We start from the raw sequence: 25,534 nt of genomic DNA, 5'->3' as shown, positions 1-25,534 counted from the left end.
CCCTTCTTTCTCCTCCTCCACCTCCTGCTAACCCTTATCTGCTCTACCACATCCTCATTCCCCTCCTGTCCATAGACTGCTCTGCTCATTCTCACGTACTGCTTTGGCTCCCCAAAAGCAAAAAGTAACACTGTGGGGAGCTAAAGGCATGAAGGAGGAGGATGTGGCTGGATAAGTGGAGAGAATGGAAAGAAACACAGAATGGAAAGAAAGTTGCCCTGAAAAATCTGATCTAATAGGCCTGTTTCAAGTAGGGGGTTGGATGGGGTGACCTCTGAACATCCCTTCCAACCCAGGTTGCTCTGTGATCCTGTGGGCTGGTGTGAGGTGTTGGGCTAAGGCAGCCACGGATGAGTTATGAGTGAGGAAATAAGAAAGAGTATCTCAGCCTACTGCTGTTTGTGTTCTTTGCAAGAAGTTCACATTCCCCAGCTCTTGGAATAGGACTCTAATTATTTGATTTATATACAGACCTCTCTAATAGCACAGGCTCAGCTGAGCCAACTGAATTGCAACATGCACATTTATCAGAGAAGAAAGGTGAAACTTGGTGAAGTTTTAGCTATTGTTATAGCTGCTTTAAAGAGCAAACTCTTTGTCTACTTGACTTGGTTTTATGATGTTCATTACAGTAGCATTTTTATTAAAAGCACTACATTTTTTGTGTTTTAGGTATATGGGTATGCAAAACCATGTAAATCTGATTTGACTATTTCTTAGAACAAGGAAAGGTGGCGAGACAGCAAGTTAACACACAAAATAAATTAGAAATAAATGCAAATTCTTGGAGTTGGTACCACAGTGAGTGTCATATCAGTGTCTTGTCTATCCTTAATCCATGAATTTTGAATACACAAGTGTGGGATTTCCATTGAGAACATACTGTTCTGGACATTCTCAAAGGAAAAATGAGTATTGTGTTGTCATCAGTAATAAAGTCTTTGCTACAAATTTACAATGTGCAGCTAGAGTACAAGGAAAATTTCGAGCAACAATATAAATAGACTGAATTGAACTGTCATGTGTTATATGTAGTAGTTATGAAGCTGGCACTATGGTTTGAATTAAGCTCGATGATTATGAAGGGAATTTTGTTGTGTGGAGATTCGAATGAGGGAGGAAAAAAATAGAAGTGGAAGAAGGGCAAAGAGATTGATACAAATAGAAAAAGTAAACTAAGGCAAAAGGCTTACTGAGGAAAAGAAACTTGGCAATGTATAGAGCCCGTCTGTTGTAATCACAGGTGAAGACAAACGCCGATTGTAAGACTCTGTCAGCGTATGAACCTTGAAATGAGGGTATAGAGAAAACATTTCATGAAGGAGGAGACAAAAAACCTCCAGCAGATATATTAGGATGTGTGTAATGCATTTTTCAGGAAGTTTGGAGGATTCGATAAATGTGGGCTTTCAGGTAAAAATAAATAATAGCACCTTTACTGGCAGTTCTGTCTGATGTAGGTGAGTAGTAGCTTACATCTAGAAATGTCTAAAACTCTCTTTGACAGAGTAGAATTTAAAAATACATGCCACCACTGTAAATTATTATAAGCAGATTATCAGTATAGTCAGTGCAATTTTTCTACCTTTGATGCCTCTGATGTACAGCTAGAGGGAATCTAAAATATTGTAGGAGCAGTTCAGTATTTTGAATTGAGCTCACTGATAGTTTCCTGAATAGTCTTTCCACGAGAATTGATTAGGAACCACTCAGCAGCTAATAAAGCTGGTTTTTAAAGCAGGCTGCAAAGGGCCAAATAAAAGTTGAATATCTGGCTGTAGTATGAATACTTGCCTTGAAAGAGGATTGATGATCTCTAACAGCAGCAGGCTGCAATATGTTCCAATGAACTTGTGCTAATCATGGGTCACCTCTCCTAATAATGACCCCACTGGCCTTTTCTGAGCACGTCTGCCTGTCTAGTACTTGGCTATCTTCAGAGAAAATGGAATGCTTGCTCCTCTGTAATTTTGCAGAACCTGTGATTTTGTCACATTCATTTTGGTATTTTTGTCTAAAACAGCTGAAGAGCTTCTGCTTGCATGTGCAACTGAATGGCGATAATTCAGCTTGATTAGACAGCCCAGTATCCCAAGCAGCTGGATTGTATGGCAGACAAACAGTACTCTGGCAGAGAAGCATCATCATTTGGCCTCCTTCACAGCTGCAACACATGATTATTCACTCTTTATGCCACAGATGAAAAACCTAACCAGAAACAGATGGGGAGCGAATATTTTTAGAAACAGTATTTCAAAACATTAACAAGAGGAAGAGAAAAAGTTTTCAGCTTTGGAGATAAAATTTTAAATTTTTTAAAAATTTCTTCTTATAGTATATTCAATATTACTTCAAAAAATGTTTTAATTACGAATAATACTGTTCCCCCAAATATTTTTCTCATATTCTTCTATTTCCATGTTTCTTGTGGTCAAAACCAGTGTAAAATGCAAATTCTTTAACTCAAGTACAAGTAGTTGCTCTAAATTAACATTTTCTAGTAATGCACAGTGCTCAAATAGCTAGTTTAAAGATTCTTGTTGTTTCTGTTTGAATGCTTATTTTAATTTTATATTATTTCCCCAGCATCTAATTGGATTTTATGCAAGACTTGCTAGGGAAATGGAAAAATAGATCTCATAGATCTTAGAAAGCTTTTTGGTAAGCTTGAAATGGCTTTTCCGATATCATAATCATCTCCACAATTAACTCACCAGTTGGCTCTTTTCAGTTATCACAGTTTTCCTCCAAGAGGAAATGATCCTTCTCCTCCAACTTACAGTGTCAGAGAAGGATCAGTTCTGCTTTGGAAGCTGTGTTTGTGATAAAGATATTTTTATGAAGAGAAGAATTATTACTCTATTTTTCTTGACTATCAAGTCTGCAAGTCTGATGAGTGCAAATGTCTTTAATCTCTTTTTAATTCCAAGCCAGTGGTGGAGAGTCATCACCAGTACCAAGCAGAGAAGTCTTGAGTTTCTAGCTGAGCAAGAAGGAACCTTAATTGTGTCAGTGTTGGGTGTTGTTCTAGTCTTCTGAGAGCTGCCTTCAATGTCTTCAGCTTCCATCCTAAAATTTCAATATGGATGCAGATGGAGTTATATGAATCTAATTTAGTGAGTATTATGTTATGTCCTACAGAAAGTAAATCCTTCCAGCACAATTTTAGAAACAAAATGTCTTCTTAATTTGTTTTATAGCTTTGACTTACCCTAACCCTAAGTGGATGAAAAACATTTGACATGATCTTCAAAGAACAGTGACTAAAAATACGATTACAAGATTTTTAAAAGTATGAAAGGTAACCCTCTGCTAATTTTTGGCACTGACTGATGTATTTATCGTGTTCATGAACTGGGAAGAAGAATTGGGAAGTAGTACTTTGTGATGTGTTTTAAGCAGGAGCTCTTTCTGTTTGGCTCCAAAGAGACACTGTAGGCCGTGATGTCACCAGACTTTTCACTTCCACAGTGAGATTGTTAGTGTAGATAACACTGATTATGTTTAGATTTAATTTTGAGAATTCAGGTCTGTAAGAAGCTCATCACTTTCAACTATTTCTGGTTTCAGTGAGGAGCAAGCTCTGAAAAATTTCAAGTTATTTAGTGATATTTGGCATGTTGTACTGCATTTCAATATTGTTAAAAAACTCCTTCTCTTCATTCTCAATCTGCCTCATTTCACAGTATCAATCGTGGGAAAGTCATGATGATATTTCCTGATTTTTGAGTGATTGAAACAGTTGAGATATGTTAAATAATGCTAAAACTTAAAATTCTAATTTTTTACTGTTGGTTGAATTTGGATTTAATTTCTGTGTTTAGATGTACTGGGTAAATTTACCATGGTGTCTCAGGTATTGAATTGTTTTTTATTTTGCATTTTGAGTGTTATCTATACATTGCAGTTGTTATTAGTTACTATTAATTGTTTTACAGTAGGGATTAAAATCCACAGTTAAAATCTTGAAACTTGAATTCTTGTACTTGAATTCTGCAAAGATAGGATTAAATACAACTTACTTCCAATAAAGATTCATAAGCTAGAATCAAGGTATCACTGTGGGGGAAAGCAAGAAGAAAGAACATGAGCAGGAAAATAAGTGAAACCACAGAAGAACATGGTTAATTATTATATCCTAAACAGGATGGAAGTATAAATGCAATTCTTGGTATATATGACCAGAAAATGTTCAACTGGCAGTGTTTCGTTTGCACAGGAAAAAATAGTGAGAAATATATATATGTATATATATATATATGTGTGTGTATATATATATATATGTATTTTTCAGTTTCCTTCAGTACTGTAGTCCCTTTCACAGTAATGCATTTCACCCGTTATATTTGTTACTGAGTTTGACACCACTGATGATGATTCCAGATAAATTAAGAAGTAGCTACAGATGGGTAAGGCCCTATAACCCAGTGCACCTTTTGTTCAGACACCACACAGGAGCTGTGTCTGCGTAACTGAATGTGTGACGCTTGTTTGTGAAGTAGTCATTTATTATGCAAACATCAAAACTTCATTATATCTAATTTTATTAAATATGTACATGTTATTACTATTTAAAAGAACGAGTATCATTCCAAGATCTGCAAACTTCTCTCTAGCTCTGAGAGCTGCGGCAGAGCCTGTATTAATGCTAGTTTAAAAGCTGGAAGCTAACGCGGTGTCACTGTGAGTGACACAGCACCACCTCTGGAGGCAAAACTTCATCGGCTGTATTCTTTAGTTGCAACACAATCAAAAAAAAGATCTTTCCTGACAACCATATATTTGTACATTGTTTAAATTTCCCAACTCTGTCCAACTTGGAGGATGGAAGCAAAGAATTCTGTCATGATTAGGATTCTCAGATGCTGAAGAAGGGAATTCGTACCAGAAACATCTGATGATAGAGGCTGTTTAAAGGCAGAGAATGGGGCACAGGAAGCAAAGAGAAAGATGCGTCCATCTCCTCTGCTGGTGTCCAGCCAGGAGCTCTTAATATTTTTCTTGCTTAGGGTCCCATGGCCTCAGTGAGGATAATGCTTCCTATCAGTGGCCCCCCTTCCCATCACCTCTCCACTAAACTGGTAGGTCAGCTTCTTCTTAACTTTCTTGACTTCCCCTGTCTTGCCATAGTTTCTCAAAGCCCGTGCCATCTTCTGGTAGGTCATTTTCTTGCGATTGCCTTTCTGGATGCCCCAGCGATGCGCCAATGCTTCTTTGTGTTTGGAGGAGAACTGGAAAGTACCTTTTTCCTTGTCCACCCACCAAATGCTGTCCTTCATGTCCCCACTGCGAAGAAGGTCCAGAAGGAACTGATACAGACGTATTTTTTTCTTGCTGCCTGTGTGAAAGTCAAAGAAGAAAGCCAGTGGATCATTAGTATTTGTGTGTAGTTCCTGGTGAAACAGCAGAATGCATCTAAGGGCTCCAGCTAGCTTGGGAGAGACTAACTTCTTCAGTTTGCAGCATTTGTAACAGTAGACAATGTAACACTGCGAGGACATATTGTGGGTTGATGTACCAAGAAGAAAAAACAAGAGTAATTCCAAAGGCTAAGCTTCCAAAATTAATTTGCTAATTTGAAGCTAATGGAAAAACATTGCTAATTCAAAACTAATCTAAACCTAATTTTGGCAGGTTATATAGAATGTGACTCTCAGGTACTGAGCAAAGAGAGAAAAATATTTTTTTTAAAATTGGTTCTTCCTTGACCTTCTTGTCTTGGTTTTCCCAGCTGTTAATATAAATTGGAGTAGAAATGGCAAAAGCCATTTCCATTCGGGAAGCCCCAACAGACAAAGCTGAAAGAGGGATGTGAGTACCTGAAGAAATGAGGTTTGAGATAGTTATGGTTGTGAAAGTTTCAGAGGACAGGAGAGTGCAAGGAGTCAGGGAAAGAAAAGCTTTGGCAGTGGCATAAAATACTAGCACAGCAGTTCTACAGTTTTATTCATTATCATCATGGTAATGTAACAGGTGCTCAGTTCATAGCTTGACAAAATCCTTCTGTTTTCACTGACCTGTTTCTCCATGCATAATTCCAGGCCCAGGGTCCACACCATCATTCTCCCCATCTGATACCTCCAAGGGGGGGCTCTGCCTCTCTATGTCCTCCTCGTCAGAACTGGGCTGAGGTGGAGAGGAGTACTGTAGGCACATCCGGGGCAAATAGGACACCTTTTGGAGAACGGAGTAGTAGAGGGAGAAGGCAGTGATAGAGAGTAGGGCATCAAAATTAAAAAAGGAAATGTAATGAAAAGAGTCACAGAGAAAAGGCAGGAGAAAGTAAGAGGTATGGGAAAATGTTTACTGTAATACTGAGTGACTTAGTTGTTGACATTTATAGTAGATGCCATCCTATTAAGAAGCACTTTCAGATAACAGTCACCACTAACACATGTACAACAATGCACCTTTACAAGAGGGAAGGATGACTAACCTTGTGAATGTCAGAACTTTCCCATACCTTATATCCTGTGCAAGTAACACTGCCCCTCTTCCCCCACATCTCCCCAAAGCTTGCTTTCTTCCTAATGAGTTTCTGATCCCGGCTGTCTATCCCCAGAGTGAAACTGCTTTTCAGAACAACTTTTTTTCTAACACAGACCATCTGGAGCTAAATTTGAAAGAGATGAACAATACTGCCCTATCATGGCTGGCTTTGGCTCTGTTGTCCTCTTCCTTTTTCAGGCACAGTACCTTCTGACATCAGCGAAATCCTATGGGACTGCATCCAAATTTAGAGATGGGATTATATTGGTTCATCGGCTTTCTGTCTTAAATTTCCCCCATGAGGAGGGGAATAGCCTTAACACTAAGATAAGGGATACATCATGTCAGCCCATATTCTCTTTTCCCAAATGGCTATCTGAAAATTCCCCATTAAGGGGGATTTCTCATCTGCAAAGCTAGCAAGCTAGTTTTTGTGTTAAATTCTCTTGCCCTTATATAGAGATGTTGTCAGAAGCAGTGTGGAATATACCTCAGCTCTGTAAATTCTCAGTTGTGGTCTGGTTTGCTAGGAAACATGACCAGTTGCCACAAATTATTACATCTTCTTATTTAATAATGAGAAACATATCAGTCTGAGCGGCAGTAAGAACCCAATTCCTACTTTAAAAGAATCCAACCAACATCCCCCAAACCCAGCAGCATATCTTATGTAGCTTTCATGAAATGGGACAGATGAAGGTCCTTGAAAGTGAGCTCCTTTTGAACTGCTCTTCTCCTTCCCCAGGAAAGGATGTTTTGAGCCTGATGCTCTTCCTGGGACAACTCAGACACTGAAGCGGGCAGTGGGTGTTCATGAGTCACACCACCCACCGCGTGCTGGGCTTTGCCGAGTGGTGCTTTTCGGAGGAGTTTTGCACCACCTTAAAATGTCCCAATAAGGCGTGTGCAGAGGGCTGGTTTGGGGCACAGCAGCCGGCAGTTAATGAGTTGGCAGATTGGCTGGAGCCGATCTAGCAGGAAGGGCAGGATTGGGCAAGTGCCTGTAAGCTTCCTGCCAGATCCCCAAGAGCGAAACTTCAGCCCTCACCACAGTCACCTTTAGCTTTTTACAGTTAAGAAAGCTGCAGCCTCCGGGGTAGGAAGGAAGGGAGAAACTGTGCCATGGGGGAAGGGGAATGAGAAGGTGGGACAGGGTCTTACAGGGGAGGGAACAGAGAATGGTGCCCCTGCAGAGAAAGAGGCTGTGAAAACGGAGTGTTTTGGGAGGTGTGGGAGTAAGGAACCTCTTCTCTGGGGCTAGAGTGGGACAGTGGGAGAGTGGGAGGGGACATGGTGTCTTTGAAGCAGAGGTGGTTGCAGAGGCCAGCCTGGGCAGTTGAGTGAGCTTTCCCCATGCTGTCCCCACCTTCCCTGACTGTTCTGTCTTTGCTTACACTTCCTTTGCACCTGAAACTCAGCAAGGCCAATACAGTGTCACGCAGTTTTGGGACAGAGTTACAGAGTCACAGAGGACCAGCCAGTGTGCCATAAAGAGCCAGGTTACTAACGCAGTTCTGGAGAGAGAAAACTTAAGGAACTACTAGCTACTTTCCATTTTCTGATGTTTTCTCAAGGTCTGTGGCACCCATGAGTGATTTTCCTCTTTCTAAAGTTCTTCTCACAGTTTTCCAACCTTTTATTTCATCCTCCCTTCCGAATGAATATTTTTTTCTTATTTTATTATTTGTGAGGCCCCTGTTGGCAGGCTAACAAAACTTTTAAACAAATCTTGTTCATGAACAGGTTAAACTTCAAATTTGATTTCACAAAGTAATGTGATATTAACAGACAATTAAAGAAATATCTTTGCATGTTCTTCCTTTATTGCAAACAGTAACTCTGATATTGCAGGACAGGCACACTAGTTAGAAACTAGCAAATTCAGAGGAGGATTAAAACTTCCTGCTTCTGTTTCTTTGCCTGGGACTGTGACTGAGACGCACCAGAAGCTGAACTTCAGAGCATGCCAAGTACTATTTGCATGAGCTATTCTAGGAATAAAAGTAAAGTAAAAAGCCAAAGATCCCCTGCTGGTAAGGAAAAGGAGGGTAGTGGTGAATTCTGCATACTAACATCTTCTGCAGCTTGGTATGGGGAGGGGCAGAGAGAGAACAATGCTCTTTATCAGAAGTTGTAACAAAATTAGTTCCCTGCCTTTCATCCTGAAATGAAAGGCCATAGCTGAGTAGAATGAAGGGGGATAAGCAGAAGTGCCCTCTCTTGTTTTTCAGTTGTTCTTCCGAAGGCATTCCTAAAGGGGCTCATTTTCATCCTTTGCCTTTGGCCAGAGGTAATGGTTGGTCATTAGGTATTAGCAGTTGCAATGAGCAACTGAAACAGCTTGAAGCTTCCCACAGACTGCTGTTCCATGAAGCATTTTTTATATTTGTAACTTTCTGTTCCTAATTCTTTGTTTGTATCGACATCTTATATTCTATTCCTGATTTTTTGATGGCTTGCAGTTTCCTGTTTTCAGTGTTAACTTACTCATTCTATTTTTTCTCTTCTTTCTTTTTGATTAACACAGTATTAACATACAATTTCAGTTTGCTTTGAACAGAGCAACCCTACATGATAACCCCATGCATGTGGTTTTTTTTCACCAAGTTTCAGCAAGGGTACTGTTACATGCAGCACTGTAATCAGCAAATGCTGTTTTCTCTGACTTCAATTCTACTCTGTCATTTTATTTAGGACATTTTATGTATATTGGGAAACTCTTTAGCACAAGAGCTCCCAGGTTTCTTACTGCTCTCAGTAATGACTTAGGGCATAGTCTTGTAGGATCAAGAGCGATTTCCACACCTACTGTGCTTAGTATCTTTGCAGTATGATGGAACACCTTATAATTTCAGCTTCAGTGAGAATTCACTGGTGTTTTGGTGACTATCTTTACTGCATAGTGGAGTATCTTTTTTTTACAGGGATGCCTGGCTTCATGTAAAATCTGAGCAAAGACAAGACAGTGTGCTTTGGCTTGTGACTTGTTTACTCCCAGAGAGAAGCACAAGTACGTTTTCCTCAGTCTGTGGTAGAAATTGCCAGTGACTTGTCTTTGTTAGCATTTCTCATACAAGTCCTGTAAAAATGTCAGGGTTCCTTGGAAATATTTAAAACCTTACTACTACTTCAAAGCTCAGAATTACTTCTTAAGAGTCATGGGTACCCTCGCTATGATGATACAAAGCTTCTCAGGTCCAGTTCATCTGCAGGATTGCAAACCAGTTGATTTTCATTCCAAATGAAACAAAAATTAGAAACTCCAAACACCTCCACAAAATGCAGTTCTCTTTTTAGACAGTATGAGGAGCATGACTTCTCATTATCCAGGTAAAAAGAATGTTTAAAATACATTTGTCCTGAGAATGAAGAGCTTTACATGCCCTAAGAACCTGAGTAATTCTTTTCAGCAATCTCTTTCACTTAACAGTTTGCATTCCCTAATGCACTATTTTCTTTACCATTAATTATCATCTGAAATTCTGAGCAGGGGTTGGTAACCGCACCTGATGGTTGAGTCCGATGTGTGTGGTTGGCATTGCAGAATCCAAGACATGCATTTGCTCAATCTCCATGTGCCTGTAGAGCTGCTGCAGCTGGGGAGGCTGCACACTCTGCAGTTCTGTGAAATGGTTGTCTCCAAAGGTCTCAAACTCACTGTGCATGTGATGTGGATGATATTCCCAATAATGATCTAAAGAAAGTTAAAAAAAATTGTCTGTCATTGCAAGATTAAAAACCATGGCATTTACCTGGCTTTCTTTGGTTCTTACCCCTGTCACTGCCCTTTCTGCCCTCTCCAAACCACTCCTGTTGACCTGTCTGTCTCTGCTGACAATCTGTATAGATCCCTGTAAAGTTTCTTTTCCTGATCTCATAAATTCCAGTGGCTGGGAAGTAATACTTAGGCCACTTTAAGTAGGACAATACTCTCAGATAGTGAGATGGATTTCCATGATAATTTAACACAAGATGCAAAAGATGTTAATGCTGACACCTTTCTCAAGAAGAGACCACGACACGTTTCAAAACGTTGTTCTTGAGACAACAAATTCTCCTGATCTACATACTGTCATATTCTTATTACACTCCTTATGGAAATGAGGAGGTGGAAAAAACGTTAAGATTATTTGGCAGCTATCTTTAGTCTTTATTTTACTCTGCTAGCAAAATCTCAGGAATGCTGCAGGAAAGGCACTTTTCTAGATATTTCCTGTAGTCCTGTGTTGCTGTATCACACATTTTGAAGTACCAATACTAGAGAATAAAAGGATAAACATGTGGAAATCTAGTGTACACTGTTTACAGGAAGGCTAAATTCTAATGCAGACTCCTTCTCCACCTTTTTTATCTCTTTAGTGCATTTGAAATTTCTGTGATAATTTGGATTTTTTTCAAAAACATAAAGAAGTACTTAAATAACCACTATTCTGTTTCCTGATTCATTTATCCTTGAAATTAAATTCTATCTCATTTTCAGTTTTAGATTTCTGGCTTTTTTAGTTCCACATAAGCCTTCAAGTTTTTAGAATGTCATATTTGCTGCTCAAAATTGAAAATTTTCTACACAAAGTGTGAAGTATTGCTAATTCTATTTCTCTTATACAATAGCTGCATACATAATTTTGCACATATTTATGTGCAGCCTGTTTTTAAAGTCAGTGTCAACACTATGTCCTCTGCTCTGACTGAACTCAGAACTAATCTTCCAGATTTTACGTTTTCGTGCATCATTTTATGCATGGCCAAAATTTCTTTATGATATTCTGTGTACCAGTTCGAATTTATATATTACAATTCCAAGTCTTCTTCCCTTGTATTATTATAAATCATTTCTGTCCTGCCCTTCACATCTTTTTCACGTTTTGCTGTCATGTACTTTTACAATCTACTTCTAATTATCACTTAACCCAGCTTCAGCTCTCAGTCTTACAGTGTAAATCAGTATAATCACCCCCTATTCACACTTGTACACTTCTCCAAGTTCCCTCCCAACTGTTGACATCCATTCAATAACAGAATTGAACATGTTCCTCTAAATGTAGTTAAATTTATAGAGGAACAATTGTCTTATTCTGCAATATAATGTTATTGTGCGTGACATTATCAGGATACTAATGTGCTATGAATATTTTTCTTAAATATCAAGTTTGTTCTTTTTCTCATCTTCTATCTCCTCATCCTTCCCCATTTATGTTTCAAACAGTTAAGTGTAATAACATTGAGGATTTGAAATCCAGAAGAGTGACTTTGAATGTGGCTTCCTTTAGAGTTAACTCAGTGAATGTAATACCAAACATAGTTGTACTTGAGAAACTGTAAAGTCCTTTAGCTGCCTTTGTTCTCAGGCCTGTAGAAATTTATTTGGAGGCTCTATCAGACCACTTGTGACACCAGCACCTACTTTTTTGTCCTTTCTGCTTTTCTGATTCATGAATAAACCTCATCACTGCCTGTGGAAGGGAAGCACATTGAAATGTGCTTATAAAAGCATCCAGGGACCTGCTGCATTACTTTGTCACTTATTTGCTTTGTTGTATGGCACTTTCTGTGGGCTATGTATGGATTTTATAGCCCTAAGACAATTACAATGCACAGTAGCGCTTCTTCATGTTGCAGTTCAAGACAAAGATTTCAGTTTCTAGGGTAAAAAAGTGGGGTTAGTGGGTGCAAAGTACCCAGGTGTTTTTACATCCACATCTACTTCAACCCAGGAAACAGCAGAGTGTGTGAGTTGAAATCCAAAGGTTATCTAAGGCTGTGTCGTGGTAGGAAGCTTTGAGCACTTTCAGTGTGAAACCTTTCCATTTAGCTGGAAGACTGAGCCACACTAACTCATGTTTCCTCTGGGTTAAATTACTGCAGATTTCTTTAAGTAGAGCTAACCACTGAGGTCCCATGTACCATGGGCAGCCCTGCATATTAAATTGTTGAGAATACATTGCAAGAGTAATCTAAACTCTTGTTCCTTAGAACAATCTGGCTCTGCTTGCTGTGTGGAAGGTGCTCTCGGAGGGCAATGTGTATTCCCAAAGAGCCCTTGTCATTGATAATCTACAACAGCAAATGAGATCAATGCATAATTAGGAGGATGACAAAGCCCAGGAAAAAGTCTCTGAGGTGTCAATGGCAGGTCTTCAGCTGTGGAATGTCTTACTAGTAGAAAATATGGTGGCCAAGAGAGAACAAAGAACCTTTCCAACATGCATAGCCATGAGTATCTGTGCACCTTCTAGGTGGTCTACTTTTGATTCTTTTAAAATACTTTTTAATCAGCAGTCATATTTTTATACTTCAAGATACCTCTTCGTTTTTTGGAGCCTATGACAAGGTTACTGTTGTTCCAGAACTGTTTTAACTTTTCCCTTGGCAGATTAATTAACCTATGGAACACTATTTATGCATATTAATGCTAATAACTAATTATTAATTATCATATTAATTACTAAAGTCCTTTTTGATGGAATTAGATGCTGCTGTAAAAAGACAGTAATAAAATAATACTATTAGCACTGCATATAGGATTTAAAGTAATGACATAATGGTATTACACTACAAAAAAATCTATGTCAGAAATTACTTCAACACACACTTATGTCCAAATATTCAAGTTGTTATAGGGACAAAAGTCCTTATTCTTTCTAAATTGTCTATAATTTCCCAGTGATGCTTAGGAAAAACAAATTGGTTTAGTAACATTAGAAGAGAAATTACAAATCTGTCTCCACAAGCCCTTCTGCAGTTAACCATCCTGGCTAAGTTAAATTAAAATTAAAAGAGAAATATCTAAATATCTGTGTCTGCAGATATTAGAGTTACCAGAAAATTTACTTCTGTGCTCTTTGCTAGTGTTATGTCAGTAACACATAGCAATTATGTTCTTTTCTCTAAAACATGAAGGTGGAAGGAAGAAAAAAGACAGGAGAGAGAAAAATTCTAGAAATGGAAAGTGCCTGTTCTTTGAGTAAAGGAAAATGTCATTAAAAGCCAAGCTATAGCTACACAATGGAGTCATTATGAGAAATTTCATGTGAAGTGAAAGAGGATGTGAAAAAAATTCTCTCTTACAGAGACATGGAGATCATGTTTGTTTTGGTCTTGTATGTAGTGAAAGGTTAGGGGAAGGACAATCATGAACTCTGAACTCCCTCCCATGAACGAGAGGATGTTAACCTGTTGGGAAGCCATAGCTGACCTAAAGCCATTGTGTTAATATTCACCATGGAGCTAGATTCTCACTCCACAAGTGAGAAAACATGACCAAAGTTTTTCATACACCTTCTCACCACTGTAAATTGCTTTGCTCCTGTTTTAATAGGTGAAAAATGGTAGAACCAGCAGTCGGAATATGAAATAGGCTCAAAGAAGGTATTTATAATAAAAGTGGAGCAACAGGCTAAATCTGCATTATGTATGCAGTGCAAAACCGTGCAGAAATTCATGAGCCAGCTATTGATCTGGAAATGTGACAGCTCTGTCAGCACAGCGCTCTACCCTGGCTGAGGAGACAGCTGCTGGCATGGATACACTTGGGAGGTCTGGCCTAATGGCTCTGGCTAGTTCTGCTCTGGGCTGGGCAGATTTTCCAATGCATGTTGAACTAGGAGAGGGTTTCTTTCACAGCTCCACACTGCATAGCTTACAAGTCACACTGTGTTTTGCATATCTGAAAAAACAAGTCAAGGAAAAAACCCATAGGGAAAATGAGAAAAATATTGAGGGACGCTGGAAACTCAATGTCTTGATCAGACACTGCAGAAACACTTGAGAAGAGTACTGTAGTCCTGGGCAGAGTGTCAGTCTTATCTAAAACAATATTAGAATCCCATTAGCTCTCACTTTACAAACTTCATGACTTTAATAATGCCAAATATTCAAAAACCTGTGAGTCAGGCCCCACCAATTCATGAGAATGACTTTGAAGGGAAGGGATTTTTTAATGAAGCTTGGAATTCTTTCTTTTTTTCATATAGGATTTAAGATGAAGATTCACATGTTTGGACTTTCTTCCACTTCTATGTGGGCTAATAAAATCAAAGGCGAGATTCTTAAATGATCATGTTACTCCAGGATGTAGGACAAAAATAAAATCCCAGATCATGAAATCTAGTAAGTTCTATAAGGCTAGGAATGAAGCAAACAAGGGTCAGCACTCAGCTTCATACAGAAAGTGATTTTTACTAAACCTATAATGTTTGGTAATAACATAGAGACAAAGCTGCAGTGGAATTTTGTAATTACTAAGATTGCATTAGTGTTACAAAATATGCTGTGTTACACTTACAGACTTACAGGCTCTGGGTAGGTTGATGGACTAATACATGATCACTTGAAGCAGCTTCTGTCCTGCATGACTGTGTCTCTGTGTTTATTACAGTTTTTAAAACATAGATACACTGCAGTACAGAAAATAATCACACAATGCATCACATGTTGGTTTTGCTTGTTAAAATCAGTGTTCACTTGTTGGAAATTATTTCCTACATATTACTCACTAGTGGCACAGATCTACAGCTTTTGATGTGGACTTTACTGCCTATTTGTGTAAATATGGAGTAAGGGTTTCCTTCAGCATTATATTTGAGGAAAAGTGACAGTAATGCATGTAGCACAGATCTACAGATTAAGACATTGCCATCTCCCTTTCACAAAATTAATTTGCTAGCAGTGAGAGAGAGGTAGTCTGACACTTGAGGAAAATTTCCTATTTCTTTAGCAGTCCCTTGTCAGCAAAATCAGAAGTATTATTCTGTCTAGTGGCATCTATTTGCATTAACTGGCAGTTTTGAGGTGCATAGTGGTACTGAGTAGACCTGAAAAATTATTTTTATGTATTGCGAGGGATCTCCCTGTACCCCAAGCTGAACTTCTCTCTCACAGTTCTGTTCTTACTTCTTCTTTTTTTTTCCCCCTAGCCAATCAGGTTCTTGTCTCTTTCACTGCTGTCACTACAGTACCTTTTTTATTCCTTTCCCCCTCCATTTTTCAATCATTGTGCTTTTATCCAATTTGTTCTGAACACTTAGTACATATTACATTGTACGTTCTAAACGTAGTTTGTGGCATCCTTTTCCTGCTCTTCTGCATGGCTCTTCTAAAGACCCTATACTTCTGTCATGTAAACAAAATGAAAGCCAAAGTTGGTTTTTTCAATATTTATAGGAAAGAAGGAAACTGCAATAATTTGTGGTTTTCACTCTCCATCTGTATTCTTTGGTTGTTCACTGCTCTTTTGGACTGTGAGCAATTCAGGATAGCACAGGGCACATTTGATATTTATACACAACCAATTACATTACAGGTGCTTTCCTAAATAAAAATCTGACTGAAATGTGCAGGTTGGGTTTAAGTTGTGTCTTCCATGAACACTTATGTTAGGAATTAAAAATATGGTTTTAAGCTCTTTAGGACAAGTGTAGCACAACTTTAGGAACAGACAAATTTCTGTTTAAAGTGTGTGTTTAGGTACTGCTTAGGCTATAACCCATATAGGTGACTATCCAGTTTTTGTTGTGTTCATTTTGATGAGTAAAATCATGTTATTGATTTGAGAAATGTAGCTTAGGAGCAGCCTTTCAACAGAAAAATGGGCAGTAAACCAGATGGGGTGATAAAATTATGAAAGATAAAGGGATGTTTTTGTGTGAGGTAGCCTGGGCTTAATGACAGAAAAGATATTTCCAAGTGCTTTTCCCTACATGATATCTTTTATATTTATTGTTTAATTGTCACCATTGCCTTTTGAGATAATCAGCGTTATCCTGTTTTATGAGTGTGCAAACAGGTATGGGATATAATGTAAAAACCCCGAATTTCCATGTGGAATTTGCTGGGTATGATTAATGACACTTGACAGATGCCATGAGATAACTTATAAAAACTGAATTAATTCTTTGTCTCCAGGTGTTAAGAATATCATAGGTGTTTCCTGAATGCAATGTAGAGAACAAATTTAGGTAGGAATCTCTTTCGGCTAAATGCTCAGAGCGATCTTACTCTGTAACTCACTGCTCTTTAAGATAGCTTCTGTTGCCACAGACAAAACAGGTCTGTGCTATGAACAGTTCATGTCTTAAATTATAACAGCAATGGATCTAGTTGCTGTATCAGTGGGAGTCTTTCAGGGAAACTCCAGGATCTGCAGGGACTGCCACCAGTAACACAGCAGAACGGTGCTTTTCCTTCCTGAGTCAATATTGACTCTGGTATTTCCAGGGTGGTGTTGCTGGATCATTGTATTGCACAGGAGATGAAATTCACAAAGCAATTCACAAAGCAAGACTCTCGCCTCTGCGTTGATTTAGAGTCCAGTGCCCAGACAACATTAAAATATAGACACCAAAGCTTTGAAATCACATACATAAATTGAAGTACTAAATAATCATATAGCATTTTTACATTGAGTTATGTTTACATACAAACAGCTACAAGGAAGTTTTACATAGATTTAGAGAGAGGAAGTACTTGGGTGTACTGGAGGAAGAGTGAAAGTTGTTAGGTGTGGCAGCATGCAATAGAGAGCAAAAGAAAGAGAAAAATATGTGGAGTTCAAAAAAAGCTAAATACCAAATAAACCTAATTGAAATAAAAGCACAAATAGATTATCTAGGACCTAAGTCAAATAGGAATTGAACATGGGAACGTAAGAGGAGGAGTAATTTGCAAATCCAGGTTCTCAAAAAGTTGAGAAGCAAGCTGAATGCTTTTGATCTGCAGAGGAAAATAAAAACACAGTAAAGATAATGAAGGATAAAGATAATGATATACACTTTTCTGGAAGCTCCTTGCATCATACAGTGCTTTTTAAAATGCTCTTTCAGGGAAACCATGTTGCAGTTGCTGGGTTGGAACAGTGCCATTAAGCAGAATAAAATAATGTTCATTTCTGATTTGAAAATATGTGCCTATACATTATAGATCACAGCAGCAGATTTGTTGTTTTCTTGTATGTCTTAAATCTATTTCCTGTGGTATTCCATGAGACTTTATGCTCCAAGGAGATATTTTTTGACTTACCACCATGACTCTCTCCGTCACTGTTGAGATACTGGTAATAGTCATGGGGCTGTCGGTAGAGGTCTGACTCATAGGGTACCATATCTTCAGAGGGCTGTACAAAGAAGAGGAATTTTTAGAACTGTAAGTTTACACAAATCCTTTCCGAATTATTCATATAGTTAGTGAAGGGCTGATGCCAAACCATTTTATATTGCCTAGGGAAAGAAAGGGGAGACTTCAAGTTATTATTGAATAAGCAGAAATAAATTGTGTGACACCAGACACTGATTTGGAAGAAAAAAAAGAGTAATCCCAGTGGAAAAGAGACCCAGCCTGTGTAGCAGAACTTGTCCTGTTGTAATACAAAAATCCCTTGTATCTCACACTCCAGCCTTCTGAGGATACTGCTTTAGAGCTGTTGTGGATATCAGGCACAAGTAAAGGTGAAATATTTTCTTTGGTAATAACAGACATTTTCTTTTACTGACAATGATGATGATGATTCTCACACGCAAAAGAGAAAGCAGAAACTTGTCTTGCCTAAACATATTATTCTGATTGTTTCTACAAGGTCTGACTAAATGGTGGCAGTCTGTGTGAGGGTAGTGACATTGACAGAGGGCATAAAAACATTTTCTTTCTCAGTTTCTGTCCAAGATGAACTCTGAACGTTTGCTGCTTCAAATCAACTACACAGGGCTTTTAGATATACACAGTGAAGACTTAAAAAGTCCAAATGTGGGACAAATAGTGAGTTGTGACCTGTTGGATGCTTAGCTTTAGAATTTAAGTCTTCTCTATCTATCTTCTGAAAACAGGTGACATAGGGTAACTTGCCTACTTCTCTTCCTCCTCAGGCCTAGTATTCCATGCAAATACTGATTAAGATCTTACGTGGTTACAATAAAGGTTGTTTATTATTAGTTGTGCACAATTTTGTTGCTTCATTTAATGTTCCTTCTTCTTCATTTCCAGAATGAAGAGTTAGAGAAAGATGGTGTTTCTCATGGGGTTTTCTTAAACTTTAGTCCAGTTAAGTTTTTACAGTATTTCCTTCCAATGTGAACAAATTCTTGCATTGTCAACAGCAAAGGAGAACTCAACCACCTTTCTTGGCTTTTTTTGGAAAGGAAATTATTTCTAGTATTTCTAGGTATTAACAGAAACATTTTAATTCTATTAATGACTCCATCATAACAAACTTTGAAGGACAAATATTTAAAACAACACGATAACTTACATGATGGGCATATTTTTTGCATTCATATATATCATATGCCTATTTCTATGTCACAAATCCTTTCTCTCCTTCCATGAACCTGTCACATTTTTGGAATATCTACATTTTGTAAGTTTATGCTGTGGTGACAGCATGACAGAAATACAGAAGAGCTTCTTTTTTTTCTTACTCCTCTAGACTGCTTGAGAACATGAAACCTAAGGTAGCAGCTGCCACTAAAAACCAGATGGAGGTGGTAGATAAGCAGCTAGCAAAAGGAAAGGACTTTTTTTTCCTGGTTTCTTTAATTCTTCTGGTTAACTCCTTCGGCTCATTCTGTTGGAATTTGAGGATTTAAAGATTGTCCCTTTCTGAGGATTAAGATGTTAGAACACATACAAAAAAACCCCCAACAAAACACTTTCAGAAATTACTTTGTACCTTGGTAAATCCTTAGCAGCAGCCACGTGCTGTATTACTGTATCATTAAATTGCACTGGGAAGATTGTCTAAAATTTTGTGACTTTCAGCACACACACAATCTGGGAATCAGATCCATGGAATATTCAAAGCCTCAGGAGAAAATCCATCACATGACTACAAGCTCCAAATACAATCAGTGGTGGTGGATAATTGCTTTGGGGAAATCTTGAGAAGATGATAACACAGAATAAAGGCTATCTAAGGGAAAGACTAAGGAAAAGGGACAAATCATCATTTAATTGCATGTGTAGCAGGAATACCAGTGAAGGGAGTTTTCTTTTCTCTGGTCTCCAGAGCTGTACTGTAGGTACAGTCTCCCTTTCCAAATCTATGTGATTCCAATAGAATTGCCCTTTATCCACACAGAGATATAATGGGAAATATAATCTATTTCCCAGATTTCAGGGGGGTGGTCAAAGAAGACAGTACAGCATGCATTGTCTCTGATGTTTCTGCTTTTTTGCTATGTATTTTCTTGGTGTTCTCTCTGTGGTTATGTGTATTTATTCATCTTCATTCCTTCGACTTTTATTGTACTCTGATCTCTGACAAGAAAAAGTAACGAGACTGTATTTTGCTTTCTTCAGTATAAAGTTCTGAATGGAATGTCTACTTTTCATTATCTTTGCAAATTAGTGCATCCCACTCCCTCATTTCCTTTCCCTAAATATATGCTTCCTATTAAACATATAAACTTATGCCTTCATATTCAGAATTGTATATATTATAAACTAAAAACTAGATTTATAATTTATATTATAAATTACCATAATTCAAAGGAAAGCATTCATGTGCTGTGAAAGGGGAAACATCAACATCTAAATGGAAAAGGCATATCATACTAGTTGGGAAAAACAGAGGTTAAAAAGTCATATAAACTTATATTGTTTGAAAGAAGAATCTCTGTTTCTTTTTACTAAAATACTAGAAACTGATAGACATTATTAAAAAATCAATACCTAAATGCATTGAAGTTTTTAACTGGTAGCTATTTAGCCAAAAGTAAACAAGTTTTGAAAGAAATCAGTGTCCTGTCAATGTAGGCTTAATTTTCTAAAATTTCCACTGCTACAACAAAGCATCTATCACTCATATCTTTACAGAAGTATAGCTTGGCAGGAAGGCCAAGCATCAGTCCAAAAGTAGATAAACAATATGTATTTTAGGCATGGAAAAGAACACTTGACTTTTCCTAATTGTGCTTTTCCTTTGTTGTCTCTTCCCAATTTCCAAACTCCCCCACTTCAGACCAATACACATTTTCAGACAATTGTGTCTCACAGTCTGAGAGCTGAGAATGAAGTATTTTACCATTCAAAAGCTACTTTCACAAGTTCAGATGCATATTGAATGACCAGAGCTAAAGGAAGGTGTGTTAAATAGACTCTTTAAACGATGATTCCCTTAATATTTACAGGTCTGACTGACTGCAGAGAGAGTTGCAGATACTGAACGTCTAAAAACATCTGCTTTTACATAGGGCATTGGGGTACTATAAACCCTGTTTTGAAATTCTGGGGCTTAAAATCTCTTATTATGGATTCTTGGAATTTTTGTCCTTGAATTTGCTTCCTGTGCAGTAATCCTTTTGATAAAATATGTGTGTGTATATCCTTGTTAACTCATGCCAATCTGTTCCCACAAATGACTTGTAATGCCAGTGCTTTCTATCTTGGTGTCTGATCTTCAAGGGTATAGTAACTAACATGGCAAGATGCATATTAAATATTTTAAAGTCTATTTATCATAAACTTAATCAGATGGTGTTTAAAGGAGATAGTACAGCATGTATTCTCTCTGATTATCCTATGGGAAGGTGGGATATTTCCCTCTATTTATTATGGAGGCTATTTTCAAGAATCTGTTTTTAATTGCTTTTTTGGGGGGGCAGTTTGTTGTTTTGGTTTTTTTTTAAGAAAAGTTTCTTTAGAAACTTTTTTACTAATTAGAGAAAAGAGGTTTCACCATGTACTTCTGTTGCCTGTTGTGCCAATCTTTACCCACTTGCCCTGTCCTTCTCTGGAATGTCCCCACCCACACTCATTTCATCATCTCACTGACAGCACTTCCATGACACTGAACAGTTTTCTTAACTCCTGACAAAAAGCAAAGAAGAGCTTATGTTTAATATTTAACTGATGTCAATAGCCATTTGTTCAATCGGTTGTTTCCATGTAAAAGAGTGACTGAAAGCTTTGTTAGGAACCATAGTTGTGGTATCTGCTTTCATGCACGCCATGAGGTGCAGCAAACTATCTAAAACCATATTCTACCCTCAAGGAAGAGGTCAACAAACAGTACTTTCTGTCACAGACTTTGATAAATTAAGAGTAGCCTCTGTCTTCCATCTTTGCCCTGAAACTCAAGGGAAAAGCCACAAAACCACTCAGAGAAAGCTCAGTTGGCATTGGTTCAGAGAGATACATTGAACACAACAGAATAGCAGTCTGAAAATCTTGTTACTCCCCAAGACTTTGTCAGATGATTCCAGGAAATGGTAAATTCACTAAATGCTGATCTTTTTGTTATCTTGATATAACTATTCACTGGCATGTGATTCAAAAAATACTTCAGACAATTTCCAGTGATGTGCTGCTGAGACAAGCTTTAAAGCCAAGATTAACTATATTTCCTTGGAAAAAAATTACAGTATAACTATTTTAGAAAAGATGAGTAAAAATACTAGCATGATTACTCATTGGGCTAGCCTCACTGGACCGTGTTGACAATGCAGTTACGTGGAACAGAGTACTTCTGTGGGGCATTTTTTCTCTCATGCAAAAGTACTTGATTCAAAGCTGTGATTTCTACAGGTGGCTACTTAGGGATTCATATATTACTGGAACCCTCTTTAGGGAAAGGCATTTGAGTTAATTTTTTGACCCTTAAAACGACTAAATTCTATCATGCATTGGAAGATGCAGACCCAGTCTGCAGAACTTTTCCCCACAAAACTCCTAATCTTCAGAGGAAGATGCCGTACTCCCAAACCATTTAAACAGTGTTTTCCAAGTGAAGGATAAGAGTTTCCTAGCAGAGGCAAGAGGAAGGCAGTTGCTGACCCACCCTCAACTGAACGGGGAGGGGTGGAGGAGGGAAGTGTTGCTGCAACTCCTGCCTAGAAACAGGCTCATGTGTCCCCACTGAAAAAGTCCCAGGAGACACAGACATGCAGGGCTCTATCTGGCAGTGCTCAAAGTGCACTTAAAGCAATTTTGAAAGTACAAACCACAAAATTACTAATTTTTTGACAGTTTAATCACAAAAATAAAAAACGAATTGCCACGTCAAGTGCTCCAGTAAGATATAATTGCATTTTCACGACCAGTTGTATCTCTCATCTGAACAGAGTTCAGACAGAATATCAACTGCAACACAAAATTAGAATATAGGCCGAACTATATTATATTTTCAGTCCATTTATTCAACACATGTCCTGGAAGTCAATACTGAAAAAAGAAAAAAGTCCAGAAAACATGGCTATGAGTTAATGAATGGACAGAAGATTAACAATTGTTTTTTTTTGAATAGAGAGGCTGTTTCCTGGGGTAGCTAAGTTTGTGTTTCTTTTTATTTTTTTTTAAGCCCAACAAGTAACATGTGGAGAAATCTCTATATACGTTTTTATTGTCTTGGTTTCTATTCAGATTTCTATTCTGTTGCACTTACAGTAGACCCATTGGGCAACTCCGTGTGTTTAAGAAAAAGAAAAATGATTTTTAGGGTCTTCTCACCCTTTGGGTAGATAGGTGATTTCAGGGACACTGATGATAAACTGAGATAATAAAGGGTCTCCCTCAAAAAGAAGACAAATACTTTCAGTCATCATGAATTCTGAACATGACAGGAATTCAAAGGGCCATCACTCTGGATGGAAGATAAGAAATGTCTTTAGTCTTTATCAAATGGGACAAGACGAACCCAAAATTTGATACAAGTTTTTGTTAAAGAACTCTTGGGCCTGCATTGTCTCCCTCTATTCTCTGACACATATATAGCAATTACTGTAAGCCATCTACCACATAAAAAGCCAAGCAAACCACCTTATCTGACACCTCTTCAGCTTCTACAAACTTAATGAAATCTAGTTAAGGCCCCTTGTACCCATCCTGCTTAGAGATTAAGGTTGGTTTCTGAACAACAGGTTAGTGACATTATTTTCTTCACAAATAATAATTTTTGAACTCGCCATGCGATAAATTACAGCAGTGCAACAATGCTTCAGAGTTAAGGAAAGGATAGACCTGTCCCATAAGCACACAGAAAAATTTATATCTTAGGGAAACATTGAAAGACCCAAATAAGGGCTGTAGGTTTTTTTCCTCATTTGCCAATTGCTTTTTCATAGTAAATGAATTCAAGAGAACTCAGTTCAAGAAAAGATTAAGTTAAAAACTAAAATGCCATCATTGCAAAGAACACACAGAGTCCTAAAATCTGCAATATATAAAATCAGCATTCAACAACTCTTCTGTCACAGACTGGTAGACAGTTAAATACATAAACTATGTCAGAGACTTCAGATGATTAAGAATTACAATCTGAAGAAAGACGGCTTTTATATCACGTAGGCAGCACTGAAGAAAAGAGATTTACTGACTTGCTATAAATGTACTGTACAAAAATACCGTACATTTAATCTGTGAAAACAAATGGAGATCAAAATCAGATACAAGTTTGGGGAGGAAATGTTAATTTCCCTTTCATTGCAGTGTTGTCACTAGTTTTATATATTGACCTAAGCCAAACTTCCTGGCATTACAGACGAAAACAGAGGTATTCTCAAATAATAAAACCTGGTTTAGTTTGCCTTTTGCTACTGAGCCCAATGATCCATATTAGAAATAAATCCATATACTCACAGGGGGAATAAGGGGAAATCCTTCCATTTTGCAAGCTTGCAACATTCAGCCAACTTCTGAGTGAATTTTTCTTAATTCAGTTTTCAAACATCCAGAATAACAGACTTGCAAAAAATCATATTAAAAAAAGGGGGAAAAAGGAAAAATAAAGAAAAAAGAAAAGAAAAAAAAAAAAAAAAGAAAAAAGAAGAGATCCTCGGACTCCGTAAAGTCCCTTGGCAGTGGTGGATCTCCGGATAGGAGGACCCTAACAAGTTTTCATAGTTTGCCCTTATAGGTTCTGAGGTGAACTTCTTCCCGAGTTGTATGCGAAGTTCCTGATTTTATCAAATGTCTGTAGAAGGCAGATAGCCCTTGGGTCTATCAGCGCGCTGACATCACACTTTAGCCAGTTTGCATAAATCTCATTTCAGGGAGCTGTGGCGCTGTAGCAGGAAGTCTGCCCCAGTCATGGACAGGTGCTTTGCTGTATAATCAGCAGCCCAGAGCCTGGGCCTGCTACCAGCAAACAAGCATGTGGGTGCAGCACTACGGGGAGGGCTGTGTGCTTCCCACTGTACATGAACCATAACGATGGTGCTGCTCTCAGGTTTAATGATAGATCATAAAGACACAGTCCTGACAACTTCTGTGAGGCCAGAGCAGTGGCATAGACCTGCGTTAATAATAATCTTGTGTTGAAATTACGTGGCAGTACCTAGCAGGTAGGAAAAAAAAAGAGTATGCAGTTTCAAATACACAGCCCTAGGTTTATACAAAAGTTATGCCCATGAGACTTTCGTCATCAGCTTTGCACGAGAGTAGATGATTCAGTGAAAGATGCTTTGTCCTCTTACTTGTTTCTTGTGAACTCTTTTCTTTTATAATTCCTGCAAGGAGAAAGTGTGTGGGGGAAAGGAGAAAGTATTATATGTCCCTCATGATGACTTCCTTCAAGTCCTGAGTGCCTTTAGCCGTGCATAGAAAACAAGATTTATAAACTCCTATCTGAAGAGTCAGGTGCAGAAATACCTTGTAGAGATTTTGTGGTAGCTCTGCTCACTTGATGTCCTCCTCTCTCTTTATGCCACTGTTCTACTTCCATTTGGCTGTGCTGAACAATGCCTGTCATATGGAGGTTCTGGCAGTGGCAGAAGCGAGTGGGGCACGGGGCAGGATGTAGGGGATGGGGCCTGGCTACAAGGGGAGAATGCTCTCATTCTGCAAAATGCCTTCTTTGCTTTGCAGTTAGTTACTAATGTCTTGGAAAAGTGAAGTTTCTTTGTCTGGTTTGTTCCCCTTCAGTCTATGCCCATGTGCCACAGGTTCTGCTTTTGAAGGCAGCCTGTTCACCACTCACCTGGATCTGTGTGCAAGGGGGAATTTCAGCCACTCCAGACTTCCTCCCTTGTACACTGGTAAAACCAGAGGCCACTCACAAGTTCCTCTCATTCCCCACCCTCAGGAACTCAACAAGCAAACCGTATTAGCAATGGGATAACAT

The 25,534-nt window shown here is 38.2% G+C and overlaps 1 protein-coding gene and 1 long non-coding RNA gene across 2 annotated transcripts in view; one reads left to right on the top strand and one right to left on the bottom strand.

Moving 5' to 3' along the window:
* The window catches only part of LOC138111445 (uncharacterized), a 62,749-nt gene extending 58,538 nt beyond the window's left edge, over positions 1–4,211 (top strand). The window contains exons 2-3 of the long non-coding RNA XR_011151374.1: positions 2,931–3,116; positions 3,201–4,211. This is a non-coding gene — a long non-coding RNA (uncharacterized lncRNA). The remainder of the gene's footprint in view (positions 1–2,930; positions 3,117–3,200) is intronic.
* Positions 4,212–4,527: 316 nt separating this feature from the next.
* On the bottom strand, positions 4,528–24,370 carry SPI1 (Spi-1 proto-oncogene). The gene is made up of 5 exons (XM_069017244.1): positions 24,052–24,370; positions 17,506–17,599; positions 9,996–10,183; positions 6,018–6,174; positions 4,528–5,338 (listed from the first exon to the last, which is right to left on the bottom strand). Exons 1-5 carry the CDS (start codon positions 24,094–24,096, stop codon positions 5,022–5,024), a joined length of 801 nt encoding a protein of 266 aa, XP_068873345.1. The 5' UTR covers positions 24,097–24,370; the 3' UTR covers positions 4,528–5,021.
* Between the last annotated feature and the right edge of the window lie 1,164 nt (positions 24,371–25,534).

Source organism: Aphelocoma coerulescens, chromosome 5, assembly GCF_041296385.1.
Source record: "Aphelocoma coerulescens isolate FSJ_1873_10779 chromosome 5, UR_Acoe_1.0, whole genome shotgun sequence".
Classification (NCBI taxonomy): Eukaryota; Metazoa; Chordata; class Aves; order Passeriformes; family Corvidae; genus Aphelocoma; species Aphelocoma coerulescens.
This window is presented reverse-complemented; position numbering and strand designations above follow the sequence as displayed.

Bases quoted from the DNA above. Each gene is read 5' to 3' on its own strand.
- SPI1 (XM_069017244.1), bottom strand. From the start codon at position 24,096: ATGTTGCAAGCTTGCAAAATGGAAGGATTTCCCCTTATTCCCCCT. The intron at 17,600-24,051 runs GTGAGTATATGG...TTCTTTGTACAG, and splicing joins GATTTCCCCTTATTCCCCCT to CCCTCTGAAGATATGGTACC. The intron at 5,339-6,017 runs GTCAGTGAAAAC...ACTTTCACACAG, and splicing joins AATTATGCATGGAGAAACAG to GCAGCAAGAAAAAAATACGT.